The sequence below is a fragment of the Bos mutus genome, chromosome 4 (genome assembly GCF_027580195.1).
Source record: "Bos mutus isolate GX-2022 chromosome 4, NWIPB_WYAK_1.1, whole genome shotgun sequence".
NCBI classification, from domain to species: Eukaryota; Metazoa; Chordata; class Mammalia; order Artiodactyla; family Bovidae; genus Bos; species Bos mutus.
Genome location: NC_091620.1, coordinates 95,599,669 through 95,613,607, shown reverse-complemented (window position 1 = coordinate 95,613,607; position 13,939 = coordinate 95,599,669). Strand labels below are relative to the sequence as shown.

Genomic DNA, 13,939 nt, shown 5'->3' with positions numbered 1-13,939 from the left:
TATTTTTGTTACTTGTATAACCTGCAGATCTTTAGTACAGAAGCATAGTTTGATTCTCAGACTCAGTTGCTAAGACAGAATTATGATCAAGACAGAGATAGAATTATGCCTACACATTTAATTGGGGGGTTGCAAAAACATCTACAGCATATTTTATGATTAATTAGGATTGAAAGGGTAAGTTGAGAGCTTTATTCTTACACTAGCAAAGCAATGCTTATTTCTCTGGAAATTTCCAGTAGAGTCAGATTGAATTTTTTTAAATTAATTTACTTATTTTAATTGGAGGCTAATTACTTTACAATATTGTGGTGGTTTTGCCATACATTGACATGAATCAGCCATGGGTGTACATGTGTCCCTCATCCCGAACACCACTCCCACCTCCTTCCCGATCCCATCCCTCTGGGTCATCCCAGCACACCGGCTTTGAGTGCCCTGTTTCATGCACCAAACTTGGACTGGTCATCTGTTTCACAAATGATAATATACATGTTTCAATGCTATTCGTTCAAATCATCCTGCCCTCACCTTCTCCCACAGAGTCCAAAAGTCTGTTCTTTATATCTGTTTCTCTTTTACTGTCTCGTATATAGGGTCATCATTACCATCTTTCTAAATTCCATATATATGTGTTAATTGAACTGATACTGTATTGGTGTTTTTCTGACTTACTTCACACTGTATAATAGGCTCCAGTTTCATCCACCTCATTAGAAATGATTCAAATGTGTCATTTTTAATAGCTGAGTAATATTCCACTGTGTATAAGTACCACAGTTTTCTTATCGATTTGTCTGCCAATGGACATTTAGGTTGCTTCCATGTCCTGGCTCTTGTAAACAGTGCTGCAATGAACATTGGGGTACACGTGTCTCTTTCAGTTCTGGTTTCCTCGGTGTGTATGCCCAGCAGTGGGACTGCTAGGTCAAATGGCAGTTCTATATCCAGTTCTTTAAGGAATCTCTACACTGTTCTCCATAGTGGCTGTACTAGTTTGCATTCCCACCAACAGTGTAAGAGGGTTCCCTTTTCTCCATACCCTCTCCAGTGTTTATTGTTTGTAGACTATTTGATAGCAGCCATTCTGACTGGCGTGAGATGGTACCTCATTGTGGTTTGGATTTGCATTTCTCTGATACAGAGTGCTGTTGGGAATCTTCATTTGTGTTCATTCTCCAATGAACACAATCTTCATTCTCCAATCTTCATTCTCCAAAGAATACATACATTCTTTGGCCCATTTTTTGAATTGGGTTGTTTACTTTTCTGGTATTGAACTGCTTGTATATTTTTGATATTAATTCTTTGTCAGTTGCTTCATTTGCTATTTTTTCTCCCATTCTGAAGGATGTCTTTTTACGTTGTTCATAGTTTCCTTTTAAGAAAAAGCTTTTCAATTTAATTAGGTCCCATTTGTTTATTTTTGCTTTTATTTCCATTACTCTGGGAGGTGGGTCATAGAGGATTCTGCTGTGATTTATGTCAGAGAGTGTTTTGTCTATGTTTTCCTCTAGCAGTTTTATAGTTTCTCGTCTTCCACTTTAGATCTTTAATCCATTTTGAGTATATTTTTGTGTATGGTGTTAGAAAGTGTTCTAGTTTCACTCTTTTTCACGTGGTAGACCAGTTTTCCCAGCACTACTTGTTAAAGAGATTGTCTTTTTTCTATTGTATATTCTTGCCTCCTTTATCAAAGATAAGGTGTCCATAGGTGTTTGGATTTATTTCTGGGCTTTCTATTTTGTTCCACTGATCTACATTTTTGTCTTTCTGCCAGGAACATACTGTCTTGATGACTGTAACTTTGTAGTATAGTCTGAAGTCAGGGAGGTTGATTTCTCCAGATCCATTCTTCTTTCTCAAGATTGCTTTGGCTATTCGAGGTTTTTTGTATTTCCATACAAATTGTGAAATTATTTGTTCTACTTCTGTGAAAAATACCATCGATAGCTTGATAGGGATTGCATTGAATCTATAGATTACTTTGGGTAGTATATTCATTTTCACAATATTGATTCTTCTGATCCATGAACATGGTATACTACTCCATCTATTTGTATCATTTTTGATTCCCTTCATCAGTGTTTTATAGTTTTCTATATATAGGTCTTTTGTTTCTTTAGGTAGATTTATTCCTAAGTATTTTATTCTTTTCATCGCAATGGTGAATGTTACTGTTTCCTTAATTTCTCTATTTTTTCATTGTTAGTATATAGAAATGCAAGGGATTTTGGTTTTTTAATTTTATATCCTGCAATTTTACTATATTCATTGATTAGCTCTAGTAATTTTCTGATGGTGTCTTTAGGGTTTTCTATGTAGCGAATCATGTCATCTGCAAACTGTGAGAGCTTTTCTTCTTCTTTTCCAATCTGGATTAATTTTATTTCTTTTTCTTCTCTGATCGCTGTGTCTAAAACTTCCAAAACTATGTAACAGTAATAGTGAGAGTGGGCACCCTTGTCTTGTTCCTGACTTTAGGGGAAATGCTTTCAATTTTTCACCATTGAGGATAATGTTTGCTGTGTGTTTATCATATATGGCTTTTATTATGTTGAGGTATGCTCCTTCTATGCTTGCTTTCTGGAGAGTTTTTATCATAAATGGGTGTTTAATTTTGTCAAAGGCTTTCCCTGCATTTATTGAGACAATCATATGGTTTTTATCTTTCAATTTGTTAATGTGGTGTATCACATTGCTGCTACTGCTAAGTCGCTTCAGTCGTGTCTGACTCTGTGCGACCCCATAGACGGCAGCCCACCAGGCTCCCCTGTCCCTGGGATTCTCCAGGCAAGAACATTGGAGTGGGTTGCCATTTCCTTCTCCAATGCATGAAAGTGAAAAGTAAAAGTGAAGTCGCTCAGTCGTGTCTGACTCTTAGCGACCCCATGGACTGCAGCCTACCAGGCTCCTCCGTCCACGGGATTTTCCAGACAAGAGTACTGGAGTGGGGTGCCACTGCCGTATCACATTGATTTATTTGTAAATATTGACAAATCCTTGCATCCCTTGGATAAAGCCCACTTGATCATGATGTATGATCTTTTTAATATGTTGTTGGATTCTGTTTGCTAGAATTTTGTTGAGAATTTTTGCATATATGTTCATCAGTGATATTGGCTTATAGTTTTCTTTTTTTGTGGCATCTTTGTCTGATTTTGGTATTAGGGTGATAGTAGCTTCAAAGAATGAATTTGGGAGTTTACCTTCCTCTGCAATTTTCTGGAAGAGTTTGAGTAGGATAGGTGTTAGCTCTTCTTTAAATTTTTGGTAGAATTTACCTGTGAAGATATCTGGTCTTGGGCTTTTGTTTGTTGAAAGATTTTTGATTACAGTTTCTATTTCTGTACTTATGATGGGTCTGTTAGGATTTTCTATTTTTTCCTGGTTCAGTTTTGAAAGGCTATACTTTTCTAAGAATTTGTCCATTTCTTCCAAGTTGTCCATTTTTTTTGCATATAGTTGCTGATAGTAGTCTCTTATGATCCTTTATATTTCTATGCTGTCTGTTGTGATTTCTGAATTTTCATTTCTAATTTTGTTGATTTGATTCTTCTCCCTTTTTTTCTTGGTGAGTCTGGCTACTGGTTTGTCTATTTATCTTCTCAAAGAACCAGCTTTTAGTTTTGCTGATTTTTGCTATAGTCTCCTTTGTTTGTTTTTCAATTATTTCTGCTCTAATTTTTATGATTTCTTTCCCTCTTAACCCTGGGGTTCTTCATTTCTTCTTTTGATTAACAGTTTCTTAGCATATTAAGGATTTGTTCTGCTCTCTGACATAACAAGATTTCATAACAAGAGACATAAGTAATAGGTCTTAAATTCTGATTCAAGAGGGTTTTTATTTAAGTAAGAAATTTTGTTACATAAAACAGCATTTTAAATTTAGAAAGTCATGAAATCTGTGGAATGTGTTATGTGTTTTCTAAATTACAAATTTATTTTAACAAGAGAATATATTCCAAGGCTTTAATATGGAATATGTGTAATACTTGGAATATGTGAATCTGTATGTTGACTGTTACATTTTTTTAAAATTATATATGTTCCACATTTAGTTCAGGTAGATGAAACCAAAGACTTTTATAAAGCACTCATTCCAGAACAATTCTTTATGCCTAACTTTGCTGAAAGATCTGGAAAATAATTTATTTTATATAATTTAAAAATATTGATCTTGTATATTTTTTCAATTCAATAAATACTTGTTGTTTTTTACTTAAATATTTTAGGGATGATATGAGAACAAGCCATCTGTACTTTCATGAAGCTTAAAGTCAGAGGGAATAACCAATATCACATGTATACAGAAAACTTGATATTAACTTTTCATAAGTCACATTAGCATATGCAGTTGGTATAACAGCTAGAGATGTGCATATTTATTATCATGTTGTGAGGGAAAGAAAACTCATCTATGAAGACCAGTGATATATATATATATATTTTTTTTTTTTGCAACAAATTTGTACCAGCAAACAAATTATTCAATTACATCACAATACGCTTCATTAGGATGAAACAACTTATAGGATTCAGATTCTAGTTTCAGATATCTTTAACTAAAATAGTCATTACCAGAGTGAAAGAATTTATGTAAAGAGACATAATACAAACAAACACCTATTTATGTCTTAAAAACAAAGATAAAAAGGGACGTGACCAGAGAGTTTTGGTAGTTCTAGCTAACTCATACCAGATATTAGCAAGGCTTCAATACATTAAAAAAAAAAAAGCTACTAAACAAAATATGAGAGAAGAAATAAAGATAAGATAGAGAAGAGATGCATACAAAAAGATTTTAAAAATTGGGGAAAAGGAAAAATGAAAAAAAGGAAATTAAAAGAATGAATAAAGTTTCTGCAGGTTTAAGGTGGCAGATAAAATATTTCTTTTAAATATATATCTACTTTTTAAAAGTAGCATTGGAAATGTAATTAATGAAAAATAAAAATAAAATCGCAATGGTTATTAGGTTAGTAAAGAAACCTTACAGAACAGAACAGTTTCAAAAGCAGTACATTGAAAGAGCACCACTGTAAAGACACCTCCTGCAGCTGACACAGGAGCAGGGATGGCACAGCTAGAAGCAGGGATGGGAGGAGTTATAACAAGTGAGCAGGTCAGCTATGGGATTAGTGAAGGCTTACAGCATTGCCTGGCCAGAATCCTGTTTCAGAACAGCTACCTATGGCATTTGCCTCCTGGAATACATCTGAGGAGCAGCTCTCTTAGAAATGCGGGTCTACCACTAGCCATGCAGCCTGGGCACTGACATCAGAGATAAAACAGGACACCCTTCCCCAGTGAGAAAGTAATTTTCCTGCCAACAGTGTGGTCAATGAGAAAGGCAACTATAGGAAGAAAATTTCCAGTTAAAGAATATGAAACCCATTTGCTAATCGTGGGGGGAGATAAAGCTTTTAAATTAAACAATGTAAAAAGAAATGATCAAGATGAAACTGGAAATTCAATCCAATTCCCTTCAAACTCATATTTTAAGATTCAAGACAATAACAACACATTGAGGAGAGTAAATGTCATTAAATTTTGAGGGCATAATAGGGACTTACAAAAGGACAGTCACTAGTGAGAATCAATAAAAAGATCAATGAAGCAAAGAAAAGTGCAATGATAGTCTAACGTAAATATGCTTTCACCTTATATGAAGGATGTCAAATCAGTGGTATAACGGTGAACTAATGAACAACTTTTGTTGGGACAGCTAGATTGTGATCTGAAGGAAAAAAGCATTCCATTCTGATCTCATCCTTTCTGTCCATGTATCTCTAAGAAATTTGTAATCTTCAAAGATTAAAGGTTAGAATTTAAAACAAAATATAAAAAATAAAATACATAAAGAATATTTCAGTAATTTTGGCTTGAGGAAAGATTTTCCAAAACATAAAATTGAGAAAGCATTCAGCATAGAATTAACAGATGAAATTTTTATATATTTAAATGGGCAAAAAAGAACAAAGTATATAAATTGAAAGCAACTAGAACAAAGTAAAAGAAAACTCTTCCAACATATATAAAATGATGATGTAAATACTTATGCCATAAGATTTTAAAATGAACATGAGAAAAGACAAATCAAAATGAAAATAGGCAAGTAAAAGGGCATATGCTTTACATAGGAAATAAAAAGTTATATACATGTAAGAGAAAGTGTTTGTTTGGATCATCTGTTGCTTTGGCCTTGTTTGATTATAAGAGGAAACACACTGCTGAATACAATATTGGAACATTTATCAAACAAAGAAGGCAGCTATATTGACCCAAACAACGGGATAGGCGTGTAGCCAAACCTAGGTCTATGAGATATCATGTTTCTAAATTTGAATAAAATCAAAATAGATTCCTGATTCAGCCATATGAGGCAACCTGCAAAAATGGTAACACAAAAGATTCATGGTTGTCAAATAATTTAGAGTGATTATTTATTATTAATTTAATTGGGAAGTTACTCTAATTTCAGCATATCAGTATGGCCTGTAATACCTATTATATAGCAATTAATCTCCTAAATCAGTGGTTATCCATGCCATCTCCATAGAACCAGTTGGGGAGCTTGGTAGGCCCACACCCCAGATATTCTAAATCAGGCTGTATTCCCAAACCTACTTACAATCCATACCTATGTCCTCATAGGGAGTTCTGTATTCTCACTGTTTAAGGATAAAATAAGAGGCACTCATTTTCCAGTGCCTCTCCATGATATATCAGAAGTAGCCAGCAATAGGCTACAGTGGCAGTACAACTAAACCAGCAATAATTTTGAGTATAAGGAAAAAAATGACATTTGACCAGTGGGCAGTATCTCAAACAATAAAATTTCCTGTTTACCTTTTCTGGATAGAGAGACGTTCAGAGTTGAGGAAACATACAAATTCAATAGTACCAACTAATAACAAATATGTGTCACGCTATTAAGGACTTGGAAAAAAAAAAAAAAAAGAATGGACTATTAGCGATGGGAGGAAATTTTATGTAAGTGAATTTCTCAGAGTGGACCCAATATTGGGACTATTACTGCTCCAAAGAAATGCCAGTTAGCAATTTTTCATAGTCACTCCATGAGTGTTCAAAACACTCATGTTCATGTTGGTAAGGACACAAGCTCTGGAAGGGATAAAAAACATGAATGTAACTTTAACAAGAAGAGTAGTTACTGACTTTGGAGTACTCAATTGTCATTGAATGAATCAATTAGTGAATTCCAATGTTACTATAACTCAAGGGAATTTAACCCATTTACTTAAGGGTAACCTAAAGTCACTGGTCCCTTTCCATAATACACCTGCAGCCATTTGTCCTTACTAACTAGACATTTGTTCTAGAAACTGTACTAACTTTTCCTTCCCATTATGCCTTGTCAATGGTCACAGCAAATGGCTTACTGAATGCTTTATCATATGCTCAGTCACTCGGTCAGGTACAACTCTTTGAGAGACTATGGACTATAGCCCACCAGGCTCCCCTGTCCATGGGATTATTTAGGCAAGAATACTGGAGTGGGTTGCCATTTCTTTCTCCAACAAACTATCATGGTGTCTCACATATTGCTGTCTCCTTTCAAGGAATGCCTTTCACTGGAGAAGGAAGAGAGTGGGTTGAGGCTCTAGAGACATAAAGGTCATCTTATATGTTTTATCAGGAAGAAACAGTCGTCCATAGCACATTGAAATAACCTACTAAAGACTCAGTCACTGAATCAGTAGGAGCACTTACACTATCAAACAGCTACGTCATATGTTCTGAACTATATGATGCTGTTTTACCCAATTCCGAAAATACGGTTCTAGAGCCAAAATGATTCTGGAGTTTGGGTATTGAAACTTACAACTTATTATAGTTAATACTCACTGTGAATCTTAATTTTATGTGTCAAATTGGCTAGACAGTGGATGTGCAGAGAACTGATCAAACATTACTTTGGGTGTTTCTGTGAGGGTACTTTTCAATGAGATTTAACATTTAAATCAGTAGACTGTGTAAAGCAAACTGCCCTCTCTAAAACAGGTGAGCCTCATCCAATCAATTCAAAGTCTGATAGAACAAAACGCTGATCCTATCCCAGGAAAGAGAATTCTCCAGTGTGATCACCTTTGAACTAGGATATTGACACTTCTTAGTTCTAAGCAGTTTACCAGCCTGTGAACACAAAAATAAATATCCACTCTATAAATTTGGATTTGTCAGCCTCAATTAACATGTAAGCCAATTCCGTATAATAAATCTTTCTTCATAATATATACTATTGGTTCTGTCCCAGTAAAGAACACTGGCTAATATACTCTCTCAAACATTTTTCTTCACACTCTCTAGGTGTTTAACTCTGATGTTTTAAATGTTTTAACACCAAAGAGGAATGCTACCATTTGAGATAAAATTTGCATTGAATTGAAGCTGAACACTGATACTTGGACATTTTGAGGTGCCTTATACCACTAGACAAATAGGCAAAAGTGACAGCTATGATGTCGATTGGTATACAACTGACTCTGATTCCCAAGGAGAAATAGATTCGCTGATCTACAATGGAAGTAGGGAGGACTAAGTAAGATTTCTGCTCCAATCCCTGGTTTAGTTGTAAGGGTGAGGTTACACACAGCACCACACAACCCCCAATATTAGTGGCATAATCTTACAGAGGCTTATTTATCATTCATTCTATGGAGATCTCGGTTGGGTAAGGCTGGGGACGGGGGCCCTCTCTCACCATATTTTCAGGCCAATACTGCTGATCCCTGTGGTAAATGAAGAGAAAAAGTGGAAACTCTACTTTCTGGTCACACTTTATTATAAGAGAAAGTCAGAGGCCACTCTTTATACCAAGGTGAAAGGAGTAAAGTCAAAATCAAGTGCCTGGAAGGAGATCTGGAAATCTTTGCTAATCAGTACTAAGAGTGCCATGCACTACCATACCTGTCACTCAAAGTAAGTGAAAAATGAATCCTGCTCTACACAAGCAGTACAACCAAAATCTCAGACCTATCAGCTAAAATTGCTTGAGTCCCTACACTAGGGAAGCATTTCCAAGAAGCTGAGGAATGTTTTATGCTTCAGCTACAGCTTTCAACCAGTAGTAAAACTAGGACTATAGGCCTACAGACTTTACACATGTTTCATTCTTTGTATTATTAATAATTTCATTTAATGAGATTCACTTATAGTTGAATATACATTTTTCTTATTGTATTTATGTACATTGAGATCAAATGGATAAAGATAAAGGAGAAAATAATCATCCCCAGAAATGTTTCCAAGAACCAGGACTTGAAGCTGGATATAGTAACTATACAAGATGCTGGGTTATCTACATTTAAGGAAGATGTGTATTTTTGCTGACATATTTAGTAGCATTAGTAATGATTGGTATTTTTTTTCCAACTTTTATCTTCAGAAAAGAAAAGATATTGGATAATTCAGTGGATGGATGGTGGTGAACACATACTGCTTACTCCCAACAAGAATTTGTCTTTCATCCTCAGGTTATGACACCCTCATTTGGCTTTGAGGAAACAAATAATTTCATAGTAATCTTGTTAATCAAGAAGCCCTATTCCAAAGTGCTAACACTGTGACATGGGAAATAAGACAAACCAAAAACATGATTCTCCTGAGGATCTGAATCTTGAATAGAGGAATAAGGATACCCGAAGCATTTGGAATCAATTTCTCTTAGCAGTAACCTATGGACTCTGTCTTCTTAGTCAGAGTTTCCTTAAACTGTTGTTTTCTTTCCCCCCTTTTTTTTTTTTTATTGGATAATTGCTTTACAGAATTTTGTGGTTTTCTGTTATACATTAACAAGAATCAGCCATTCCAGTTTGAGGAGTTGCCTCAAACTGCTCTGATTCCTATCTTTTCTGAAACATATTTCTTCATTTTTCCATTAATTCTATGAGCAACTTCATAACTTTTCAGTAAACTCTATTTTGGATCAGAAACTAGATTTTATTTCTGTTGTTTATAGAAAAGTCAATCTAACTAATGCCATATCCAACTTTAAAACTGATTAGCCATGCAAATAAAAATAAGGACATATTTTTACCTTTGACAAAAATAAAAACTACTGAAGATAGCCAATTTAAAAGATGTTATGGGAAATAAAACATTATATATTGCTTTTGGGATTATAATTCAATACAAAGTTTCTGTATGGCAATTCAGCAGAACCTGACAAGTAAAATTTAAGATATTTGAATATGCTTTTAAAAACGGATTGATTGTTAACTTAAATTATTCCAATATTTTTAACATGCAGGCAATATAAATATCTCCCAGTAAGAGTAGCTAAAAACAAAAACAAAAACACTATGGAATACTGTACAGCTCTTAAAAACATTTAAACTTATCAGTATCTACTGAATTCAAACAATATTTACCATATGTTTTTGAGCAAAAAGAAGCAAGCTGCAGGGCAACAAAAACTATACTCTAAATTATACAAAAGATCTATTTCTCTACACAAAACATACATGTAGGTCTATATATGAATACATTGTATATATACGAATGCATTCACTCAGTCATGTCTGACTCTTTGTGATCCCAGGGACTGAACTCCTGCCAGGCTCCTCTGCCCACAGAATTTTCCAGGCAAGAATACTGGAGTGTGGTACCATTTCCTACTCCAGAGGATCTTCCTGACCCAGGGATCGAATCTACATGTCTTGCATCTCCTACATGGACAGGCAGATTCTTTACCATTGTACCACCTGGGAAACCCTAATATACATATATCAATATCTATATTTATAGAAGGTCTTAGAGGATACACACAAACAATTCACAATAATAATACCCTGAAAGGTGCTAGACCTTAAAATGGGGCCCTTAACTTAATTTCTAAATTATATTCATTGTAGTGTGGAATTATACAAGTACATATTTTACTTTAATTTTTCAAAATATTAAAATAGATAAGGTAATAGGATGCCTAACAGTCAAAGAGTAAAAGGAAACATGTTATATATATTTAAAGTGCAGTAGGAAAAAAAAATGAAATGTGAAAATAAGGCTAAAATCAATGTTGCTGCTGCTACTGCTGCTGCTAAGTCACTTCAGATGTGTCTGACTCTGTGCGACCCCATAGACGGCAGCCCACCAGGCTCCCCAGTCCCTGGGATTCTCCAGGCAATAACACTGGAGTGGGTTGCCATTTCCTTCTCCAATGCATGAAAGTGAAAAGTGAAAGGGAAGTCGCTCAGTCGTGTCCGACGTTACTACAGTATATTTACATAGAGCTACAATGGCACCCCACTCCAGTACTTTTGCCTAGAAAATCCCATGGATGGAGGAGCCTGGTAGGCTGCAGTCCATGGGGTCGATAGAGTCGGACACGACTGAGCGACTTCACTTTCGCTTTCATGCATTGGAAAAGGAAATGGCAACCCACTCCAGTGTTCTTGCCTGGGAATCCCAGGGATGGGGGAGCCTGGTGGGCTGCCATCTATGGGGTCGCACAGAATCGGACACGACTGAAGTGACTTAGCAATAGCAGCAGCAACACAGTGATTATGTTATTAATTAACATTACTACAAATGATACTGATAACAAAATTCATCAGGGACATATTATGTAGTAAGTACGATTTTATATGCTTCATGGGAATCATCCCAAATTTACTTCATAACGATCCTATGATGCTGGTACTATTATTGCATTTCATGGAGAAGATGATGACAACACAGGGAAGTTAAATGATGAGGTTTACAATTACCAGAGTCAGCAGACAATTAGTTTAACTATAAATTACAAGCAAATCCTAGGTTTACTTGGTCTAGTGGACCTACAGAGGTCTTGGAGTAGCTCAACATCTTAAAGCACAGTTCCTTAATCCTGCAGTGAGTGCTGAATAAGTCGCTTCAGTCATGTCCAGGTCTCTGTGACACTACAGACTGTAGCCTGCCAGGCTTCTCTTTTCATGAAATTCTCCAGGCAAGAATACTGGAGTGGGTTGCCATGCCCTCCTCCAGGGGATCTTCCCAACCCAGGGATGGAACCCACATCTCTTATGGCTCCTGCACTGGCACACAGTTTCTTTACCTCTAGCGCCACCTGGGAAGCCCCAGCAGAGTAAGAGCTATTTTTTTGAAGTGCAGAGAATATTAAAGAACAAGAAAAAGAGGCACCCTGGTTGAGCATCTGTGTTAATATCAAGGCTTTACTTTTGCTTGTCTTTGACAAGGCTGGAACTTACTGCATGTGGCTGAGTTAGTCAATAATCTGATCATGATCCTCTACTGGAGTTTGACAAAGGCAATGTTCTGAACTAAATTCCTATGGGGAGCCTGCCTTCTACAGCAAGGTGGTTCCACCCATCACTGCTCAGCATTTGAAACTGGCCCTGGACAACAGGTAGCAGGGAGGGAAGAAAAAGATGAGTATAAGTGTGGGAGCCTGTGCTAATTAATTGCATATAGTTTCATTTATCTAACAGAAGATTTGATGGTGTACATTTTATTCTGAGCATTTAAAAGATAACTTTAACATTTGCTTTCTCATTTCTGAGAATAACCTAGAAGACTTACTTTGATCATACTGATATATTTTTCAAAAAAAAACTTTGTTTATAGACCTTTTTTCTACTTCATCTGGTTTAATGTTTCCTATCATGTTGACAGACAGAAATCAGATCAGTGAAAGATGACATTAATTAGTTAAACAGGTCAAACTAATAATGATTTATTTCAGTGCATAGTGATGACATCAAAAGTATATGGTATCTGTTGAAAAATAATTGTATTTCATTACATCTTGCCTATTACAAAGTATCTTATAAGACAGTGATAGTTATTGGATTTTGTAGGTAGTAAATGAAAAAATCACATTATGATTTCCAGTCTTTGTTAACCAGCATTTTTTCTTCTGTAGTAGATCTATATCTTATATTTAATAAAGAAAGGAAAGGAAAGGAAAGCAGCACTTCCAACCAATAGATGGTTTAGTTATTTCAGCATCCAGCTAATATATGTGTATGTTTGTGGTACAATTATTATTATTATTAACATTTGCATAGTATGAGAATTACTTCACAATATTTTTAAAAGGAGGAAAATCTGATTGAAACAGGTCATTTTGAAAAACAGCATCTGCACTAGTTACTCTTATGTAGTTGATATTCAATGTTGTTATCTATGCTAATCTGGCTGCTGTATTTGAATAACATTATTTCTAGGCTTGTCAGCCTGCTTATTTAATTAATTAGTATTAAATAAGTTAATGGTAATAATATATTTAGACTTACCCTGGCATTGGTCCATTTCCAGCAAGACTGTAAACCTGACGAGGATTTAGTAGGTATTGGAATTTTCTGTAAATTCTATAAAGGTGAAAACATAGAAGAAAAAAATTAAATTTAGTGGTACCTCCAAGTTTTTATTCTAAAATGCACATTGATTTGGAACATTCTCTATCCTGCTTTTGCATATTATTTATCTAATAAGCTTTCAAATAAATACTTTAAAATACCAGGATAAAATTAAATATCTTTTCTTAATAGATCCTTGTGTAATTTACAAATTGGACTACCCTAACAGAAATGAAAGCTATTTATCCCGTATATATAATGGTTTTGGACACTTTGTATGTATGTTAGTGAAGACTATGATCCCATTTGCTTAATTACTTCACATAAACAATCAGCTCGATGAGCTAGCTCACAAAATTTGCTAAACTATTTCACCAGGAACATATCAAACAATTCATTTTTTTCTGAAATAAATTAATCATTGTATAACCAATGCAATAGAAATGTTTCTAAGTATACACACATCCCATATCAGAATTCTGAGGCAAAATATCACATGTAAAGAAATATATTTAGTTTTTAAAATTAGTTTTACATACATGTGAAAATATTACTATATATCTTAATGCATCCATCTCATGTTTACTGATAGGGCTTCCTTGATAGCTCAGTTG

At 35.0% G+C, this 13,939-nt stretch overlaps 1 protein-coding gene across 2 annotated transcripts in view; it reads right to left on the bottom strand.

The window, feature by feature from the left end:
* Nucleotides 1-13,939, bottom strand: part of DGKB (diacylglycerol kinase beta) — an 869,780-nt gene that overhangs the window by 516,941 nt on the left and 338,900 nt on the right. For both annotated transcript variants that reach the window (XM_070369773.1, XM_070369774.1), the window contains exon 16: nt 13,263-13,337. In XM_070369773.1, the coding sequence (XP_070225874.1) occupies nt 13,263-13,337 (75 nt within the window). The remainder of the gene's footprint in view (nt 1-13,262; nt 13,338-13,939) is intronic.